Genomic DNA, 21,385 nt, shown 5'->3' with positions numbered 1-21,385 from the left:
AACTTACAAAATTCTTAAGGGGTTGGACAGGCTAGATGCAGGAAGATTGTTCCCGATGTTGGGGAAGTCCAGGACAAGGGGTCACAGCTTAAGGATACGGGGGAAATCCTTAAAAACCGAGATGAGAAAAACGTTTTTCACACAGTGGTGAATCTCTGGAACTCTCTGCCACAGAGGGTAGTTGACGCCAGTTCATTGGCTATATTTAAGAGGGAGTTAGATGTGGCCCTTGTGGCTAAAATCCGGTGGGCGGCGCGACTCTGGTCAGCAGCGGCCTCTGCAGTCTGTCCGCGTTTTATTATTTTTCTGTCTGTGTTTAAATGTAGTTTTTGTTATTTTTTTGTTGGGTGTGTGTGTGTGGGGGGGGGGGGGGGGGGGGTGGGGGGGGGGGGGGGGGGAACTTTTTTAAAAATCTCTCCCTGCACTGGAGACCCGACCTTTTTTCTCGTCGGGTTTCCGTTGTCGTTGGGGCCGCAACGAGGAGCGGCCTCCAACAAGAAGAAGCCGGGGACTCTGGTGCTACGACTCACCTCACCGTCGCGGGGCTGGCCGAGTCCAGAGCGGGTGGAGCGGTGGAGGAGCGCTGCTGCTGCTGCTGCTGCTACTGGAGAGTCGGAGGCTCCAACGGCAGGTCTGTGGACGGCGACACCGGGAGCCCGCGGGTCCCTGGAGGGAGACCGCTTTTCAGGGCTCTCGCAACGGCGACTTCCCCCGCCCGAGTTGCGGGGTTGAAGAGCTCCTGGAGCGGGGCCTAACATCACTGCCCCGCGCGGCTTGGAATGGCCGCGGGACTCTGCGAGCGCACGCCGGGGGCTCTAACAGCAAGACCCGGTGTGCGACCTCGCACCACCCGGCGTGGCTTTAATGGCCGCGGGACAATCGCCATCGCCAGCCGGGGGCTTTGACTTTGACTCTGACATCGGGGGGGGGGGGGAGGGTGCAGTGGAGAGATAAGTTTATTAGGCCTTCCATCACAGCGATGTGATGGATGTTTATGTAAATTATGTTGTGTCCTGGGTCTATGTGTTTGTAATGTATGGCTGCAGAAACGGCATTTCGTTTGGACCTCAAGGGGTCCAAATGACAATTAAATGTATCTTGTATCTTGTATCTTGTAAAGGGATCAGAGGGTATGGAGAGAAGGTAGGTACGGGATACTGAGTTGGATGATCAGCCATGATCATATTGAATGGCGGTGCAGGCTCGAAGGGCTGAATGGCCTACTCCTGCACCTAATTTCTATGTTTCTATGTTTCTACAAGTATAAGAACGTACACAAAAATGCTGGAGAAACTCAGCGGGTGCAGCAGCATCTATGGAGCGACTCCATTCAAGGACCCAAGCAGTCGTTCCAGGTGCGACAGAGGTTCACCTGCATCTCCTATCGACTCCATTCAAAGACCCAAGCAGTCGTTCCAGGTGCGACAGAGGTTCACCTGTATCTCCTCCGCCTATTTCCTTCGCTCCATAGATGCTGCTGCACCCGCTGAGTTTCTCCAGCATTTTTGTGTACCTTTGATTTTCCAGCATCTGCAGTTCCTTCTTAATTACAAGTACAAGAACTCAGGCAATTTGTGTGCTATATTGTATACCTTAAAATACTGAAAAATATGTGGAGCACAAGGAACAGACCCTTTGGCCACAATGTTTGTGCCAAACATGATGCCAAAACTGACTATTTACATTATACATATCTCTCCATTCTTTGCATATCCAGGTGCCTATCCAAAAGTCTCAAATGCTACTATCGTATTTGCTTCCACCACCACCCCCACAGTGAGTCCCAGGCACTTATCACTCTCTGTATAAAAAAATGTCCTGCACATCTTCTTTAAACTCTGCGGCTCTTACCTTAAAGCTATGCTCTCTAGTATTTGATATTTACATCCAGCGAAAATAGGTTCTGACCATCTACCCTGTCTATGTCTTTCATAACTTTATGTACTTCTATCTGGACTTCCCTCAACCTCCAGTATTCCACAGAAAACTATCCAAGTCTGTTCAACCTCTCCCTGTAGCTAATACTGAATCCACCCTTGATTCTGGTAAAAGGCCTCTGCACATTTTCTAAAGTCTCCACATTCTTCCTGTAATTAGGTGACCAACTCTACACCATACTTCAAATGTGGCCCTAACCAAAGCTGCATTACAACTTCTTGACTCTTTTACTCAATGCCCTGACCAATTAAGTCAAACATACGATATGCCTTCTGTGCTAATCTATCTACTCACTTTCAGAGAGTTATGGACTTGGATCTCAAGATTCCCCTGTATATTAATGCTGTTAAGGGTCTTGCCATTAATTATATATTCCCCTTACATTCAACCTCCCAAAGTGCAAAACCTCACACTTGCTCGGATTAAACTCCATGTGCCATTTATATGCCCATTGCTGTAGATGATCTATGTCTCACTGTATACTTTGACAGCCTTCCTCAGAGACTGTGACCCCAGCAATCTTGGTGTCATCTGCAAGCTTACTAACCAACCCATTTATGTTTTTGTATATCATTTATATATATCACAAACAACCGAGGTTCCAGCACAGATCCCTACGGAGCACCATTGCTTACAGACCTCCAGCCTGAATATTGTTCTTCCATTACAACCCTCTGTCTTCTATTTGTAAACCAGGGAACTTTAACAAATGCCTTACTAAAATCCTTGTAGATAACATTTCTACCTCTCTACCTTCATCAATCATAAGATCATGTGACATGAGCAGAATTAGGCCATGTGTCCCATCAAGTCTACACTGCCATTCAATCATGGCTGATCTATCTCCCTCCTAACCCCATTATCCTGCCTTCTCCCCATAACCTCTGACATCTGTACTAATTAATAATCTATCTATATCTGCCTTAAATATATCCACTAACTTGGTCTCCACAACCTTCTGTGGCAAAAAAATCCACAGATTCACCTTCGTCACAACCTCAAAAAACATGATCATGTTTCTAAGACAGCACCTGTCATGTACAAAGCTATGCTACCTGTCTCCAATTAACCCATTCTCTTCCAAGTGGGAGTAAATGCTATCCTGAAGAATTATCTCCAATAGCTTCCCTTCCACTAACATGAAACTCACCTGCCTATAATTCCTTGGATTCTCTGTACTTCCTGTCTTAAACATTGTTATGTTATTTTTGTTTTCTGCCTAATCATTCTTGATTCATATTTCACTGAATAAACCGTCCTATTATCATGATGAGGAAGCGAAGCTCAGGTGCAGGCAAAAGTTCAGGGTCAAGACACCTTTGTACTTTATTGGCATCATCTCCACAATGGGATTGAAGCTACCAATTCCTCTAAATCTATGATAACATCAGAGAAGGCCTGCCATTTGCCTTTGATATACAAGATGGGTTGATAAATGTTCAGCCAATCTACCTGTTGAAAGTGGAGATGAGCACAGCATAAAGCCCTACTGTTGGCATGCTCCTTCAAGCTTCCAAGCTCAATACAAGCCCCACTGGAAATATGTGTATAGTAAGCGGAAAACAGTACTATATCATCAAGCCTTTCTTCTGGTGGATTGGACAGGATGTTGAATTTTCATTGAATGGCAAGTTTCTCACTTGTGCAAAGCACCAAAGAAACCATTGCATTAGCAACAAACGTCTTATATTTCTATTGGAACACAAAGTGCTGGGGTAATTCAGTGGGTGAGGCACATGATACGTTGTTTGTCCTGCTGAGTTACTCCAGCATTTTACAGATCCTTGTGTCTCTCTTATATTTGTAAAGCAGTTTTATTGCCCTTATGGGTTTACAAGTATTTATTTTATCAGAGGCTGTGTGGAGATGATTCGACACAATGGGCCATACTGTGGTGTGTTCAGGTTGAGGCTGCATATGGATCTGGTGCCACATATCCATAGTATATGTATCTTACATATACATCCATATGTATCCACATATACAATTTTCCAATAGTAGTCTTTGCTTGTCTGATTGTTCCATGGTTTGATGTATGTTGGTCAGAAAACGTATTTGTATGCCAATGAGATTACTGAATTTTTAAAAAAAGGAAAAATTCAAAACAGAAATATTGTTAAAATTGCAATAAACTCACAAAAATGAACTATTTTATTTCAAAATCAATTGTCACCCAAGGATTATCGGTCTGTATAATTAGATCGGATACATCCCTTATTATTGTAGTGGGATTTCTCTCATTCGCTGGCGAGTGGCTGTTTACCAGTGACTTCTGCAAAAACTGGATGTGTATACATACATAATGAATTAAAACAGATCTGGGCTACAATAGCCTCCTAATTAGCTCCCCATGATCAAGGATGTGGCTCTGGAGAGTTGAATTAATTCCACCGACGCAGACAATACCTTCAATGCAACATTTGGCTAAGAATCATGACAATGGAGAGGGGGAAAAAAAGTCTTGACAGGTCCGCATTGAAACATATCCTCACACCAGTTACAACACCTTACCATGAAGTGATGGCATTTGCTTGCAGCACGGCTGCTTTCAAAGGCAGACAGGTTTGCAGGCAAGCTGCAGGCAACTGTTGGCTGGACATGACCGTTTTCATCAGGCGACGGGCGAGGAGCCAGACGGAAGCCCGGAGAAGGACCTGTTAAAGCAACGGGAGGGAGGCAGTTTGTCTTGCAACTTTGTCACCGAGGCTGGCGGAGTTTCGCCTTGTTCCCATTTCCGCCCCTTTCCAGGAAACAGGACTGATCATTGCCCACCTCGAATTGCCTCTTGGAGGGAGTGAGTGAGTGAGTTCATAGCACAAGGTCATGACTTGCTCTCCACCCTTTGTTTGTGAATGAGCCTTTATCTATTGGCGACTTTAGTCTGAACGCCCCATGAGCCTGCTTGGAAACTATCGCAAGAAGACCAATTATGATGGCTACGAATCGTTGCATTTGGTGGATACCGGTTCCGGGGATTTGGAGAGTCGGCCACCAGCCGGCGATGCGGTGATCCCAGCACCGGCCCCCGCCCCAGCCCCAGAGCCGGCAGCGGCAGCGGCAGCAACAGCAGCAAGCGGCTCAATCCCGCAACCAGCCCGCTACAGCACCATGGACAGGTCAGGTAAATGCTCCTCACTCTCGCACGTCATGTGCCATTCAGTAGCACGAGTTCAACTCATTATATTAACCCCCACGCATGCAAATTTAGTTATTCTGTTGCATGTGCATTTGTTAAATGTATGCTGTCGTCTGTGCTTTCCTGGTTCTTGCAGCGTTACAATGTCTTCCTGTGGTATTGTGCTACCCGTTAATCGTTGATATCTCGAATGATATTTCCAATATTATTTAATATTTCCATTTTTTTTGTTTATAATACTGTTGGATAATCAGACATTGTATTTTAGATAATTTTGTATTTGTGTCCTTTCCATTGTTTCCACTGCATTAGTGCATTATTTATTTTTCAAGTCGTAGGGAAAGAAACTGGTGCAATAAATAGTATGTAAATTATGTAGTTTGGAAGTGGCGAATTTAATCACAATTCTTACAGAATACGTTGGAGGAGGGGCACTGCAATGCATTGGCAATTGCATTCTGGATAGTTAGCAGTATGGCGTCCTTCTGTTACACGTTGTGTTCACCTTAACATTCACACTTTACAACCTTTTTTCCCTTGTCTATATATTGAGCTTTCTTTATGTTTACGCGCTCTTGCGTTGAATTTTTTTAAACAGTGCAATTTCGTGTTAATGAGCTAATAATCATTGAATGATTTGTGCGTTGGTGTCATAAAAGGAATTAAGAGAGCGAAATCAATGCACGGGATTGCTTGAATGATATTTTGGACCACTTTGCTTGCAGCGTGGATAAAATTACGCATTAGCTGCTGGGAATTTTGCAGATTCTTTGACCTTCCACTGCTATTGTCCAGTAATACATTTACAGGCATAAATTAGTTTGATTATTTCTAATTTGGCTGATTTATTGGGTTTTTCGTCTGACACCGATTCATTGTGTTCAAAGCCATAATTGTACTTGGGCTTTTAAGGTGCATTGTGCTGTATGCTTTCTTTCCTGTATTTCTAGACCAGTAATGTGTAGTGTTGCTGTCTGCAGATCCTCACTGTTGAAATGAACACTGCCCATTCTGCTTTAAAACTTGTGTGAATATTTTTTTCGCTAATCTCAGCATCTTTCAGTTTCTGCTTTTTTAATTTGTTAATTAGTAGCCCTAAACTTAAGTAAAATGATGACTGCCAAGTGCAGTTGGTTAAACTTGTTTACGTTCTATACTCGATTTGGCTCTACCGGCACAACTAATGGAACTGCTGCCTCGGCTCTAATGAGCCAGTCTCGCTACTGATCTGTTGGCCTGTCTGTTGAATTTGTACTTTCTCTCCATGATTGCATAAGTTCCTTCATAGGTGGTCTATTTATTTCTGCATTACATTAGTGTGCAGATTGATAGCATGCCCCCTAGTCTGCAGGTTAGTGGTAGAATCTGGAGGGGAGTTGATGAGAATGCAGGGAGGGATTAGTGTAATCGAGAGCTTCCTGGTTGATGTGGGCTCAATGGGCTGTTTCCATTCTGTGATTCTATTAATATGGTAGTTTATTCCAACGTTTAAAGATCAGCCATTAAACACATGGGATCAACGCATCTTCAAATAAGAAAATAGCATTTATGCAGAGAAGAGACATGGAGCTCCAGAGGTGCTGTTTTACAAAAAAAATGCTGGAGTAAATCAATGTCAGGCGGCATCTCTGGTAGAGTACATGGATAGGTGACGCTTTGGGTTGGGACCCTTCAGACCAGTTAATGAGTTACTGCAGCATGTTAGACAATGGGACAATAGACAGCATGTTGTTGCATTAATGTAGTACCTTTTCACAACTTATGAACATCCACTATTTAATTTTCCGGTATGACCATGGCTCCTACAATACTTCACAGGCTTCACGCCATCCAGAATGCAGCAGATCATTTAATTGGAACTGCACCCGCCAAACTAAATATTCCTATCCATCACTGCTGAAGCACAATGGAGGAAGAGTGCACCATCTGCAGGGCACATCACAGTTTCCTGTCTAGACAGACTGGCAGTACTTAAACCCACAACATTTGCCACCAAGGAATAGGGTACAGGTGTGTGGGGGCATTAATAGTAGCTTTCCTCCCACGTTGCTCACATCGGTGACTATATTGTCACTAGGTTTAAAATCTGATATCCACTACCCAATAATGATGTAGAACTAACTTCACAGGATAGAAGTAGCAGTTCAAGAATGTGGCTATTTAAAAAAAAAATGTAAAGGCAGATGGGAATAGGCAATATACTGCTCTTACCACTCACCTATAATGAATAGGTGAAAATAAATTAATATTCAATTAATTGTGGTATCCATTATTATTATTTTTAATTCCTCCACTCTCACCTTGAACTTGTGCCCTCTTGTTCTAGATTCCTTGCCCTGGGAAAAGATTCTGATATTTAACCTAACTATGCCTCTCATAATTTATATACCTCCATAAAGTCACCCCATGCCTCTTACTTTCCAGTGAGAATAAAGCTAATGCATTGAATATCTCCCTACAATGTTAGCCCTCGATTCCAGGCAAAATCCTGGTGAATCTCCTTTGCACGCTCTGTTACTACCTGTACCACATTTGTGCAATAGACAACTAGGAATGTACACCATATTCTAAGTGCAGTCTAAGCAATGTTTTGTGCATGTACAATATAATGTCCCAACTCTACATGCCTTCGTGGCTGAGGTATTGAGAATATGAGATGCCTTTTTTGCTATCCTACCCACCTATGTTGACACTTTTAGGGTATTATAAATAAATAAATTTGCACCTCAAGGTAGTTCTGTACATTAACATCATTTTGCGTCCTAGAATTTTACTTCCAGTGCATTACGTTGCACCATCTTTGATAACGTCCCACATAGGGGATTAGTGGGAAAAATTAGGGCACATGGTATTGGGGTAGAGTGCTGACATGGATAGAAAATTGGTTGGCAGACAGGAAACAAAGAGTAGGGATTAACAGGTTCCTTTCAGAATGGCAGGCAGTGACCAGTGGGGTACTGCAAGGCTTGGTGCTGGGACCACAGCTATTTACCATTTATATTAATGATTTAGATGAAGCAATTACAAGTAAAATTAGCAAATTTGCAGATGATACAAAGCTAGGTGGCAGTGTGAACTGAGGAGGATGCTATGAGAATGCTGGGCGACTTGAACAGATTGGGTGAGTGGGCAGATGTAGTTTAATGTGGATGAATGTGAGGTTATCCACTTTGGTAGCAAAAACAGGAAAGAAGATTATTATCTAAATTATGTCAACTTGGGAAAAGAGGAAGTACAACGGGATCTGGGGGTCCTTGTTCATCAGTCTATGAAAGTAAGCATGCAGGTAGAGCAGGCAGTGAAGACAGCGAATAGCATGTTGGCCTTTATAACAAGAGGAGTTGAGTATAGGAGCAAAGCGGTCCTTCTGCAGTTGTGCAGGACCATAGTGAGACCACACCTGGAGTATTGTGTGCAGCTTTGGTCTCCAAATTTGAGGAAGGACGCGTAAGTTCACAAGGTTAATTCCTGGGATGGCGGGACTGTCATGTGCTGAGAGAAGAGTGGTTGGGCTTGTATACTCTGGAATTTAGAAGGATGAGAGGTGACCTTATTGAAACGTATAAGATTATTAAGGGTTTGGACACACTAGAGGCAGGAAACGTATTCCCGATGTTGGGGGATGTCCAGAATCGGGAGCCACAGTTTAAGAATAAGGGGTAAGCCATTTTGAACAGAAATGAGGAAACACTTTTTCACAGAGAGAGTTGTGAGTCTGTGGGATTCTCTGCCTCGTAGGGCAGTGGAAGCCGGTTCTCTGAATACTTTCAAGAGAGCTAGATCGGGCTCTTGAAGATAGAGGAGTCAGGGGACATGGGGAGGGCAGGAACGGGGTACTGATTGGGGATGATCAGCCATGATCACATTGAATCACATGGCTGATCAACCATGATCATATTGAATGGTGGTGCCGGCTCGAAGGGCTGAATGGCCTACTATTTTCTCTGTTGCTATGTCTATGTTTCTATGAATGGCATTGCTGGCTTGATGGGCCGAGTGGCCTACTCCTGCACGTATTGTCTACCCAACTTTCCAGGTGATCTGTGCCTTTCTACTTTGGAAGATTGTAATCGGCTTCTACAGTGGAATTTTATTTTTCTACTGAGAGCCTGAAAGGTTTGATGAATTTGTTCTGTCAGTGCTTATTGAGTAGGATGCAATGAAACTGGTAAAGTGTTATTATACTGGTTGAGATCAGTATTTGGCTGGAAGCAGTACTGTCAGTAGCAAATTACACAGCCATCTTCACATTATTCAGCATCCAGATAAAATGGGACTGTGAGGCACGAGCAGGGCTTTCTTTGTTGGCGGCAGGATTTTTAATGATAGAAGAGCTGAAGAACTTCAGAAAGCAGAAGCAAGGAACTGCAAATGTTGGTTTACAGAAAAGGACACAGTGTTGGAGTAACTCAGTGGGCCAGGCTGTATCTCTGGGGAAAAAAGGGGATGTGACGTTTTGGATCGGGACCCTTCTTTAGACTGTTGGTGGGCGGGTATGAAAGCTGGGAGAGAGGAGAGGCAGGACGGAGCTTGGCAGGTAATGGGTATTCACAGACGTTTTGCCGAACACTTGCGCTCGGCCGCTCTGCCAAGGCCGCCTCGATCACTAAACATTTTAAGTTCCCCTCCCATTCTTGTACTGACCTTTCTGGCCAGGGCCGCTTCCATTGCCAGAGTGAAGGCAATGGCAACTCTTCAATCCTTCTGTTTTGCACCTGCTTTAATCTTGCCTTTGTTCCATCCATCTGCCTATCAAATCCCGCCTTGTCCGTGTCCACTTACTTACTACCTGCCACATTTTGTCCTGCCTCTCTCTCCCAGTTTCCTTTCCAACTTTCTAACCTGAGTTGCTCCAGCATTTTGTCAATTTAGCTAAGGAACTTCTACTTTTAACAAGGCAATTAACAAGGCAATTTATTGGCAGTTTAGGTTCAACTTTTAATGGAAGAACTTGCATCACTATTTGGCTTTAAATGCTGTTGTCTCCGTTCATGAAACGTTAGTGACAATGATCCCATGTAGCCTGTAGTCAGCAGTTAGAGATTTGTATTGTAGTTTTCAGGTCATGCAAAATGGAAGCCTAAAGCATTATAACAAAATACGGAGTGCATCTGAGCCACCAAATCTTTGTCAAGAATCGAGATCTGTGATTGCCATCTAAAAGAAATTGCTTTTGCACAACATCTTTCATGATATTAATAATGAAATTCTGAAATCCTGCTGCCATATTCTGGCTGGTATACAAGATAACAATATCACTAAAAGAACATACCTGGGGAAAAAGGATGGGTGAGGAAGAAGGGTCCCAACACAAAATGGTTCAGGCGATGCTGCCTTTTTTTTAAACTATTATGCCACTCGTGATTCTAGTAGTTTACGGATTGTTGGTATATTTATTTCAAATTAGCACATGATGCAAACATTAATTTTGTCTGAATCACAACTAATGTGATGTTACTTCTCACAGTCTGTGTCACAACTGATGTGTTGTCCTTCAATCCTTATCCCTAAGTCCTCCCCACTTCCAACTCCGTGATGACCTTCCACACTTCCTTTGAACCCCTCTCCAACATTTATAACCTCCTCTCTGTTTAGCACAGCTGGTTGTGCTCCATTTCACCTCCAGCCTCTGACCCTGCAGCCGGCCACACTCTGGGTTCCCACCCACACTCCATTTCCCTAGTCAGAAGTAATCTTTCTCAGAATTTAAAAAAAAAAAAAAAGAAAGTTTCCTTTAAAGTCAAAATGTAGTTACCTTGCATGCATGGCAAGGGCAATATCTGCAGACATTGGGCCATCACCCTGAAGATGCAGCAAAGGTTCCTGTAAACTTGGTTTGAAAGTACAATTGTCAGCTTACTACAAAATTGAGTTCTTGCCACTCAATATTTGCAGCCAAATAAAGTTACCTTGAATGTTGCAGATGAGACCAACCCAAATGCCTTCTCCAGTAATGAGCAAAAACATATTAACATTGACTTGGTTTCTGCCATGTCCTGTGCAGGCATCATCTAAATATGCAACCGTCAACCTGATTAAATGACCCTGTGTTCGAATTTGAAAATGTCGTTGACAGAATTGAAATGTATCACCGGCTTTTGTGCCCTTGTGTTGTAGGGTTATGTGTTTATGCCTTGAGTCTTACTAATTTTGACAGTATGAATTATGCTACAAACTTGCAATATTTTTTGTTATTGTCTGCAACATAGTTTCGGAGAATAGATCTTTACTGCAGAAGAACAAATGTTGGGTAGAAAATTATCCTCTTCTGTTGGGTAGTTGATTAGAAATGCTTTTGTCACAGCAACATTTTTGACGTTGTTTTAAAGCCATGTTGTTCGAGGTAACAGAAAGGAATAGTTGTTTCGTCCCATCGTTGGTGACTGTCATGACAAGTGTGACGTGGACATGCTTGCGTTCTGCTGTCAGACAAGGATGACGCTGATATGAGGAACGGGATATATGTGACACCAGGCATGGAAATCGCTATCAAAATATGGAGTGGCTGGGGGACGGGGACACACAATTTCTTGGCGGCCGTGCATGCATGCGCACACTCGCGCACGAGGCTTCGGAGGCTCAATCCAGCGCTAAATGTAGCTCAACTCTGCCTGTCTCGCCAGGTTAACCTACAGCCCTGACGGGACACAAGCACTGCTTCTCCGCGCTGGCTGTAAACTTGGGCCATATTTCCCGCAAGCCCAAGCAGGGCTGTAGGTTAACCTGGCAGGACAGGCAGAGCTGAGCTGGGTTTTGAGCTGCTTCTCTGCGCTGGCTGTGGGCCTGGGGGCACCGCTCCCGTCTGAATCCCGATATCTCTGGCCACCCGTGGGGGGGGGGGGGGGGGGGGGGGGGGCACTCGGGTGGGGACAGGACTGCGCCGTAGAGCCGGGATTGATCCTGGTTATGGATGAGGCGCAGGTCTGTGCCAAGAGTGTTTTGGCACGTCTCCCTCCTTCAATCACCGCACTCTATCCTCAGTCTGAGTTTTTGGGAGCGTATGCTTGAGTTTTTGGCTGTTCAGCCATGGTATCTGCACGGAAAGTATCACTTTCCTAAACTGATTTTTACCAGACAAACTGATACGAAAAGAAGTAGACACAAAGTGCTGGAGTAACTTAGTGGGCCAGACAGCATCTTTGGGGGGAAACAAAGGAAGGCTTGCTGACAACAATGACCCCTGTTCAAGTAGTGCCCCCAACACAATCAAACTTCATGAGGACATACAGGCCCCAGCAGTGGGAGGAATGCTTAAAGATGTATCGCTTTCCAAACTACCTGTCCACTCAACCTATCAAGTACCTCCTGCCCCACCAGTGGCAGAATACGCAGGTGTGCATTGGCCGATGTCTGCTATCTTTGACCCCACCAAATTGGAGAGAAAGCAAGTTATATTTGGCCCCAGGAAATGCTGAATAATAGGGTGATTTCACCAAAGGTCAAATGAGCGTAGATCCCCCCTCACGTGACCGAAAAGTTTAACTGGAGGACATCTCTCAGTTTGGTACATGTAAGTGAATGGGGAAACACGCACTTTCCCACCCGTTAAAAACATGGAAAACGGCCGATTTTTGAGCTGAAATTTTCTGTGCTAGTCGGGGTGACCGTGAAGCACAGCGACCTAAATTTTCAGGCAAAAAAAAAGATAGAAAGTAAGGTAATTACAAGAGGGAACTGAAGGTGGAAACACAGCGGAAGTGAACAGCTGACAATTGCCGTGGTGATTTTAAGATCCAAAATATCGGGAATTATCGCGTTTGCTCGCTGAATTTCATCAAAAGTAAGGCATTATTAACTTACTTTTGATAAATTCAGCGAGCAAACGCGATAATTCCCGATATTTTGGACCTGTAAATATCCACGGCAAATGTCGGCTGTTCATTTCCGCCGGATTTACACCTTCAGTTCCCTCTTGAATTTACCTTACTTGCTATCTTTTTTTTCCCCCTGTAAATCTAGGTAGCTGTGCCTCACGGTCACCCCGACTGGCACAGAAAATTGCAGCTCACAACCTCGCCGTTTTCTATGTTTTTAACGGGTGGGAAAATGCGTTTTTTCCCATCCACTAACATGTACCGAACCCTCGAGTGTCCTCCACTTGAGAATTTTGGTCACGTGGGTGCGGATCTACGCTCCAGTGACCTTTAGTGAAATCACCCTATAATAATAAACTCTATTACAGACTCAAGGTCCAGACAAGGGGCAACATTACATTAAAAATGCATTGCATATCAAATATCATAAATACATATAAAATCTTGGTGTATCACTTATAAAAACATAATAATTTATATATTTTTTAAACACAATACTTAAGTTAAAAATCCAGATTAAAAGATGATCAATGTCCTACAACGAGACAACGATACCAGTGTCTCCACAACTGGGATTCGAAGCATGTAGTGCTAACCCTTGTGTTTGACAAGGCCACAATAAGCACATTTTTAGAGTCATTTATCCTGCAAATGAATTTATACATGTGGTGTCTTAGGATAGCTTCTAAAGTACTGACTCCTGCAGCCACAAACATATTACTGGCACTACACCATCTAGGTTGCCTTAGCAGTGTTCCCATGGCATCGCTATATTGCCACCTTTAGTCTCTGCATTCTCGTCTTTAAATAGTTTGACCACAGGTGCGCAGTGTAGAGTGATGTGCAGTATGCTCTAAATAGCGACATCTTCACCACATCTGCACAAGCACCAAATTTACGCAAGAGGATATTCGCCTGTACATACATAATGCGTCGTTGCCTATAAATATCCTCATCATCTGTCATTTGTTCTGTAATAATATGCCCTAGATATTTTATCTTATTACAGATACTAAGATTGTTGTCAGACAATTTAAAATCAGGATATTTTAGACATTTATCCTCTTTGGTTCTACAGATCATAACAGCACTCTTACTAGCATTATATTTAATGTCATGTTCCACACCATACACAGAACATATAGTAAGGAGCTGCTGGAGACCAGCGCTAGATGGACTAAAGACCACAAGATCATCTGCATACATAATATGGTTCACTAAAATATTACCAATCACGCACCCAGTGTTACAGGCTTTCAATTGTTTAGACAGATCATCAATATATAGATTAAAAAGGACTGGGGACAAGATTCCCCCTTGTCTAACACCATTGCTAACCCCAAATGGGGCTGAGACCCTATTGCTCCATTTTATTTGCACAGTCTGGTGGGCATACCAGTAGGCCAGAATTCTAATAATGTATTCAGAATTCAGAATACGAACTTCTGAAGGAATTATTTCTGCTCTTAACCAAACATTGATTTTCATAAATTTGCTCCCTGCATCCCACAATCTCTTTTCTTCAGCGGCTTTACCTGGTAACTACCGCTACATGGTGGCCCATCTGTAGTTGATATCCAGAAGTGTCGGATATCTGTATCATGAATTTATATTCTCTCCAATTTGATTCCTTCAATAGTGATCAATTCAATTGCAAGCATTTTGTTTAGTTATAAATATTGTGTTGATAGTTACAGTGAAGTATAGCTGTCTTTGATGCTTAAATCCACCAAGAAAATGATACAAAATTAGGACAGAATATTGTACAAAAGTCATTAAACGTATTGAGACCATTGCTGACTCCTTGATAGAACGAGAAGATTCATAGATATTTCTATCTCTCCTCCCCATCCCACCAGCCTTATAATTTTTTTTCTCCAAATATTCATCAATCTGTGTTTTGTTGGGTGTGTTTCTATCATCTTTATTTATTAGCACATTCTTGATCACAACAGCTAACTGTTTTAAGGATTATTATTTGGCCAGTAATAGATCTGTGTCTTGTAACCTGCCTTTTTGCTCCTGAGAGTAATGGCAGCCTTGAATTTAAACTCGATTAAAGGTTTTGTGAGACTTTGTTCAAATATCTTTACCATTGATTCCTTCCCCACCAAAATTCTTACAACCCACTTTTTGGTGGAGAGAACATGTAATCCTCTGTGAAATCTTGATGTCCTTCCAAAGTATGCTGCCTGGAACTGAAGAAACAAAGAACTGCAGACGCTGGTTGATACACAAAAGGACACACAGTGCTGGAGTAACTCAGCAGGTCGGGCAACATGTCTGGAGATCATGGATAAGCAATGATAGTTTAGTTTAGAGATACAGCATGGAAACAGGCCTTTGGCTAACTGAGTTCATGCCAACCATCAATCACCCATTCACACTAGTTCTATGTTGCCCACTTTCTTATCCACTGTGCACACAATGGAAAATTTACAGAAGTCATTTATCCAACAAACCCACACATCTTTGGGATGTGGCAAGGAACTGGAGCAACCAGAAGAAACCCACGTGTTCGCAGGGAGAATGAGCAAACGCCACAGACAGTGTCCAAGATCAGGATTGAACCTGGATCTCTGGTGCTTGGGGCAGCAGCTATACCACAGTGCCACTGTGATAGGCCAAGACCCTTCTTCAGACTGGTGATGTTTCCGGTCAAGACCCTTCTTCAGATAGTCTGAAGAGTTTCGATCCTAAATGTTGCCTATTCATGTTCTCTGGAGATGCTGCCTGACCTGCTGAGTTGCTACAGCATTTTGTGCCCTTTTGCCTGGAACTGAAAGCCATTTTCATGCTGAAGCTTGACCAATATCATAAGAATTTAGTGTTGCTTTTATCCTTTTGAACCATGTTGCTTTGATAATAAAGCCAAGGAGCCTGTAAAACTTAGCCTCCCACTTCCGAAGATTTGTTTACAAAGAGCCGCACGCCTGCCTTTTTCTGCACCACCTTCAGAATTGTCTCTGAATTCTCTTTTTCCCCCTCATTCTTCCAACCAAAACACAATACTTCACAGTTGCCAGTGTTGTATTGCATCAGCCATGTTTTGTTCCAGTTCACAAGCTAATGTTATTGCCTTATTCTGGAATGTTGTAAACAAAAATATTATGCCCATGTTATCACAATAAAACAACTATGATTTAGATAGCAGCAATAAATATAGAATTAAGTGACCATTTATTATATGGAATTCTGGCTTAATTTAGCATTAAAAAGGGCAAACTGCCAGGAGTTGTCCAACTTGCCGGTACATGGTTGGAGAGAAGTATCCAGCAACAGAAGCCAAGTTTCTTTCAGGAGCTATTTGATCTGAAAGGCGTGGCTATTTAATTAACAATACAGATTTGGGTACACAGAATTGAAGTAACTTTTGATTGTGTTAAAGTGTGGAGGCTTCAATGGAACGAACCTCTATTGCTCTATGAGGTGGAGAATTCCAAAAGATACATTATGGTCCATTTGGTGATTTGCAGGTACCTCTGCTCCAGATATGGAACCCATTTTTGGGGGAGGCCTGCTCGATATGGTGAAAGGTGGAGCTGGACGTCTCTTCAGCAATTTAAAGGACAACCTGAAAGACACCTCTTCAAAGGTTATGCAGTCTGTAGCCAGGTAAGCATTCGGAGAAGTACTGGGGAAGACATGCATCACAAATGCCATGCTAAGTTTCTGGGATTGATGTTTGCCTATCTGTTGCACAGCAAATGAGTTAAAATGCAAGTATTGATAACCTGTGTGAATGTAACCTAAGATATGCCAAAAGGTATTTGCAGGGAAAATATGCAAAATCGGGTATTTTTTGAGAGAACATGAGTGACCAGTTTGTTATGTAATTTCTGTGAGTATCACATCTAAATTTTGTATGTGCACAATTATTTATATTGACATAATTTAAAATGTCGTTATGCATATGATCTCCTTCCCTTTAATGTACAACCAAATATACTAAGCCGAATGAAATGAGTGCATAAATGCTGGAAATGTCTGCATGATGCAAGGGAAGTGTTCTGTCCATTGTAGGATGTGGAATGTGCTCCTGACAGAAGATGTGGGTTGAGTTCATTTTGTGTTCTTGACTAAATATCCAAAAAGCACTCAAAAACACACCACTCTTATTTGACAGTAAATGAAAAATGCTGCAGACACTCAGCTGGTGAGGCAGCATCTATGGAGAAAAGGAGTAGGCGACGTTTCGGGTCGAGACACTTCTTCAGACTGGGGGGGGGGGGGGGGGGGGGGGTAAAATAAAGGAAAGGAAGAAGTGGAGACAGTAGGCAATGTGGGGAAGGGGGAGGGGAAGGAGGGAGAAAGCAAGGACTACCTGAAATTAGAGAAGTCGATGTTCATTCCACTGTGGTGTAAACTACCAAAGCGAAATATGAGGTGTTGTTCCTCCAATTTGCGCTGGACTTCACTCTGGCAATGGAGGAAGCCCAGGACAGAAAAGTTAGATTCAGGATGGGAGGGGGAGTTAAAATGCTGGGCAACTGGGAGATCAGGTTGGTTCGTACGGACTGAGTGGAGGTGTTGGGCAGGTCATCCAGACAATGCTAGCTCCCATCAGTCTTATTCCCTCACATTCTTCTCTCTTTTGCATTCCCATCAATGCCCTGTGCTTCCCATCTATATCAGGGGTAATTTAAAGGAAGTGGCAAGAAGCGGAGCACCTGAAGAAAGCCAAACAGTCACAGGGACAATATGCAAAATCTACACACCATACAAATATACGTGAGGTTCAGGTCGAGTCTAGATTGCTGGAGGCCCCAACCCAGTCATCCTAAGTGCTGTACCAGCGTACCACGTTTAAATATCGCACAAAAGAAGTGCCATTCACATGACAGAGAACCAAATGTAATCTAAAAAAGGACACAGTGCTGGGGTAATGTTCTGCAAAAATTGCACCCTGGTAGAACTTTGGCTATGATCTTAATGAATGCAAAGGCATGCTTGAACAACCGGATGGCCTTCGACTGCTCCTTTTTCTTGTGTTCTTAAAATGCGAAATGATTGAGATGTACAAATGTTTGTATATTTGTTTCTAATTGACCAATTAGTTAGTGTGGCTTTCATTTTCCCATCTTTAATCTTGATAGAATGCATTTCAAGCGAGTCAGTCTTTTTAATTGCTTTATAAGAACACTGAGCTACATTGAAAATGAATATACAAACAGTTGATTTTTTTTACTGCATAGAAAAGGAAAGTGGGCAACTGAATGAATTGCTGTACAATATATCTATCCTGGATTCTGGTGAACTTCCAGGGGTATCACTGTCCTCGTCAAGTTACATTGGGCTAGGATTCAACAGTTTTGATTACTAATCTGGAAATATGAGAAGGGTCTCGACCTGAAACATCATATATCCACGTTCTCCAGAGATGCTGCCTGATCTGCCGAGTTACTCCAGCACTGTGTCTGTTTGTCTATTAACCAGCATCTTAGTTTCTACATGTGCCTTTATTAACTTGACATAAAAATAAATGACTTTATTAGCTTTTCTACTGACTTTCACCATGCACTCAAATTCACCTGGACCATCTCAGACCCCCTCGTGATCTCACTGTCTCCATCACAGGAGGTAGATCGTTGACTGATATCTATTACAAACTTAATTACTCCCACAGCTATCTGTACTACACTTCTTCCCACCCTGCCTCCTGCAAAGACTCTATCCCCTACTCCCAATTTCTCTGTCGCATCTGCTCCCAAGATCAGGTGTTCCAGGATATCTAAGATCCAAGATTTCTTCATTCTTTAGGGAACAGGGATTTCCCTCGTCTATCACAGATGAGGCCCTCGCATGTGCCCTCTGTATCCCATTGTTTCGCTCTTGCTCCCCCTTCTCTTCCTCCTCCCCCAGTTGCAACAGGGACAGAGTCCCTCTAGTCCTCGCCTTCCACCCTGTCAGCTATCTCATACAGCACATCATTCTTCAACACGTTCAACACCGTCAACGGGATCCCATCACAAGTTACATCTTCCCATCTGCACCCCTTTCTGCTTTCTGCATAGACCCTTCCCTCCGCAACTCCCTGGTTCACTTATGCCTTCCCACCCAAACTACGTCCCTTCCCTGTAACTTTCCCCTGCAACCGTAGGAGATGCAACACCTGTCGTTGTGCCTCCTCCCTCGATTCCATCCAGGGACCGCAATAGTTCTTTCAGGTGAGGCAGAGGTTCACATGCACCTCCTCCAACCTCATCTACTGTATCACATTGTTCTCGGTGTGGGCTCCTATATATTGGCGAGACCAAGTGTAGACTTGTCAATCATTTCACTGAACACTTGCACTCAGTCTGCCTTGGCCTACGTGATCTGAAATCCCACAAGCCAAACATTTTAAATCCCCTTCCTGTTTGCATACTGACCTTTCTGTTGTGGGCTGCCTTATAAAGTCATAAATGATAGGAGCAGAATTAGGCCATTTGGACCATCAAGCCTACTCTGCCATTCAATCATGGCTGTTCTATCCCTTCCTCTTAACCCCATTCTCCTGCCTTCTCCTCATAACCCCATACTAATCAAGAACCTATCTCTGCCTTAAAAATATCCATAGACTTGGCCTCCTCAGCCGTCTGTGACAAATAATTCCACAGTTTCACCACACTCTGACTAAATAAATTCCTCCATCTCCTTTTTAAAGGAACATCCTTTAATTCTGAGGCTTTGACCTCTAGTTGTAGACTCTCATGAGTGGAAACCTCCTCTCCACATCCAAACCTTTCACTATTCGATAAGTTTCAATGAGGTCACCCCTCATCCTTCGAAACACCAGCGAGTACAAGCCCAGTGTTGTCAAACGCTCATCATATGTTAACCCACTCATTCCTGGGATCACCGTCAGAGTGGAGGAACAGCACCTTGTATTTTGCTTGGACAGTTTATAATCCAGCGGTATGAACGTTGATTTCGCATTTCAAGTAATACTTGTAACCCCCTTCCACCCGAGTCGTCCTACTAGTTCCACTTTTCGCATCCTTGTGTCCCTTCGTTATCACCTCTTCCCCAGCCAACAACGGGCCATTATGGGCTCTACCCTTCCTTGGTCATCTGTTGCTGGCCTTGATTTGTTCTGGCCTTTTCTTACTTCCAGTTGCCTCCCTTCTACTTCCAGTCTGAAGAACGATCCTGACCCGAAATGTCACTCATCTTTTTTTTCTTCCGTGATGCTGCCTGACCCGCTGACATTGTGTCTATCTTTGGTATAGACCAGCATCTGGAGTTCCTTTCTACGCATTCTACAAATGTAATCCAGGTTCTGGGAACTTTTCAGGTTCAGCTTCTTGCCCTGTGGAATGTGGGAATCACTTCAATTGTTGTCTTGTTCCTATTGATTTTCTTTTCTCTCCTAAACCTCTAGTTGCAGCATTTTTGTTTTAATTTCACAAAGGATTTTAAGAATTAAATTTAATTGACTTTTCAAAAATTGCTATCTTTATTTAAAAAAAAAAACAAAGCCAATTTTGGTCTTTAAAGATGTACTTTGAAGGTTAATGGAACCCTAGGAAAGTAAATCGGTCTTGTTTCTTTTGCAGAGAATGATGATCAGATAACTTGGCCTCGGCTTGCACTGACATCATATCTCTTATTTATGGTGTAAAGAATAGGCTGTGTCAATCTGAAGGAGCAGTGACCTTTATTTGAAATTAATAGTAGAAATGCTTTGCAGGTAAACTTCCAGAATGACTTGACTTGGTCTTTAGAGATGCAGCGAAAAAGCAGGCACGGCTCAGTGAGTCCACGCTTACCAGCGATTACCCCTTACCTTAGGCTATCTTACACACTAGAGGCAATTTACAATTTTACCAAAACCAATTAACCTGCAAACTTGTCTGCCTTTGGAGTGTGGGAGGAAACTGGAACACCCAGAGAAAACCCATGCAGTCACAGGGAGAAGGTACAAACTTTGTACAGACAGAATCCTTAGTCAGGGTTGAACCCGGATCTCTGGTGTTGTAAGGCAGCAACACTACCACTGTACCACCGTGCCACCCCTCATGTTGCGTCTGAATTTCCATTCACTTTAATTTCCATATTTTCTCATGACAGGAGGACATTTGGACCATTAAGTCTATAGCAGCTCACAGAACAATTCCATTCCACACCAATATTACTTGTAATCTATTCTTCCAACATTCCAGAAACAGGGATGACTGTGTTTAATTGAACTATATTTAAAAATAGAATCTCTAATAATAGTAGATAACCTGAAATACTCAGCCATCCCAGTCTCTGCCAGCACCAATAACTTTTGTGATGGTCTGTCATGATTTTCCCCTTCCATCACAAACCTTCCCTTTGCTCTCTCCTTCCCTCTCCTTCCTCTGCAACTTAAAACATGTTTGCTTTCTGACTTCTGTAATTATGATGAAAGGGGATTGACCTGTAACATTAACTCTTTCTAACGCTTCCTGACTTACTCGCCATTGGCAGAATTTTCTGTTTTATTTGACTTTTAGGCTTTTTAGGTGGCTAGTAGATCTCATCTTATTGA

The 21,385-nt window shown here is 43.0% G+C and overlaps 1 protein-coding gene across 3 annotated transcripts in view; it reads left to right on the top strand.

Annotated features, from left to right (window-relative positions):
• dnajc6 (DnaJ (Hsp40) homolog, subfamily C, member 6) overlaps nt 1-21,385 on the top strand; it is a 93,187-nt gene that overhangs the window by 11,392 nt on the left and 60,410 nt on the right. Inside the window, exons 1-2 of one of the 3 annotated variants that reach the window (XM_055642066.1) lie at nt 2,950-5,059; nt 16,365-16,503. In XM_055642066.1, coding sequence (XP_055498041.1) covers nt 4,831-5,059; nt 16,365-16,503 — 368 coding nt within the window. In that variant the 5' untranslated portion in view covers nt 2,950-4,830. Of the gene's footprint in view, nt 1-2,949; nt 5,060-16,364; nt 16,504-21,385 lie in introns of those variants that run through there. The other 2 variants (XM_055642064.1, XM_055642067.1) reach the window with 2 other exon arrangements.

Source organism: Leucoraja erinacea, chromosome 10 (assembly GCF_028641065.1).
Source record: "Leucoraja erinacea ecotype New England chromosome 10, Leri_hhj_1, whole genome shotgun sequence".
Lineage (NCBI taxonomy): Eukaryota > Metazoa > Chordata > Chondrichthyes > Rajiformes > Rajidae > Leucoraja > Leucoraja erinaceus.
The sequence above is the reverse complement of the archived record's forward strand: the minus strand, read 5'-3'. Positions and strand labels throughout refer to the sequence as shown.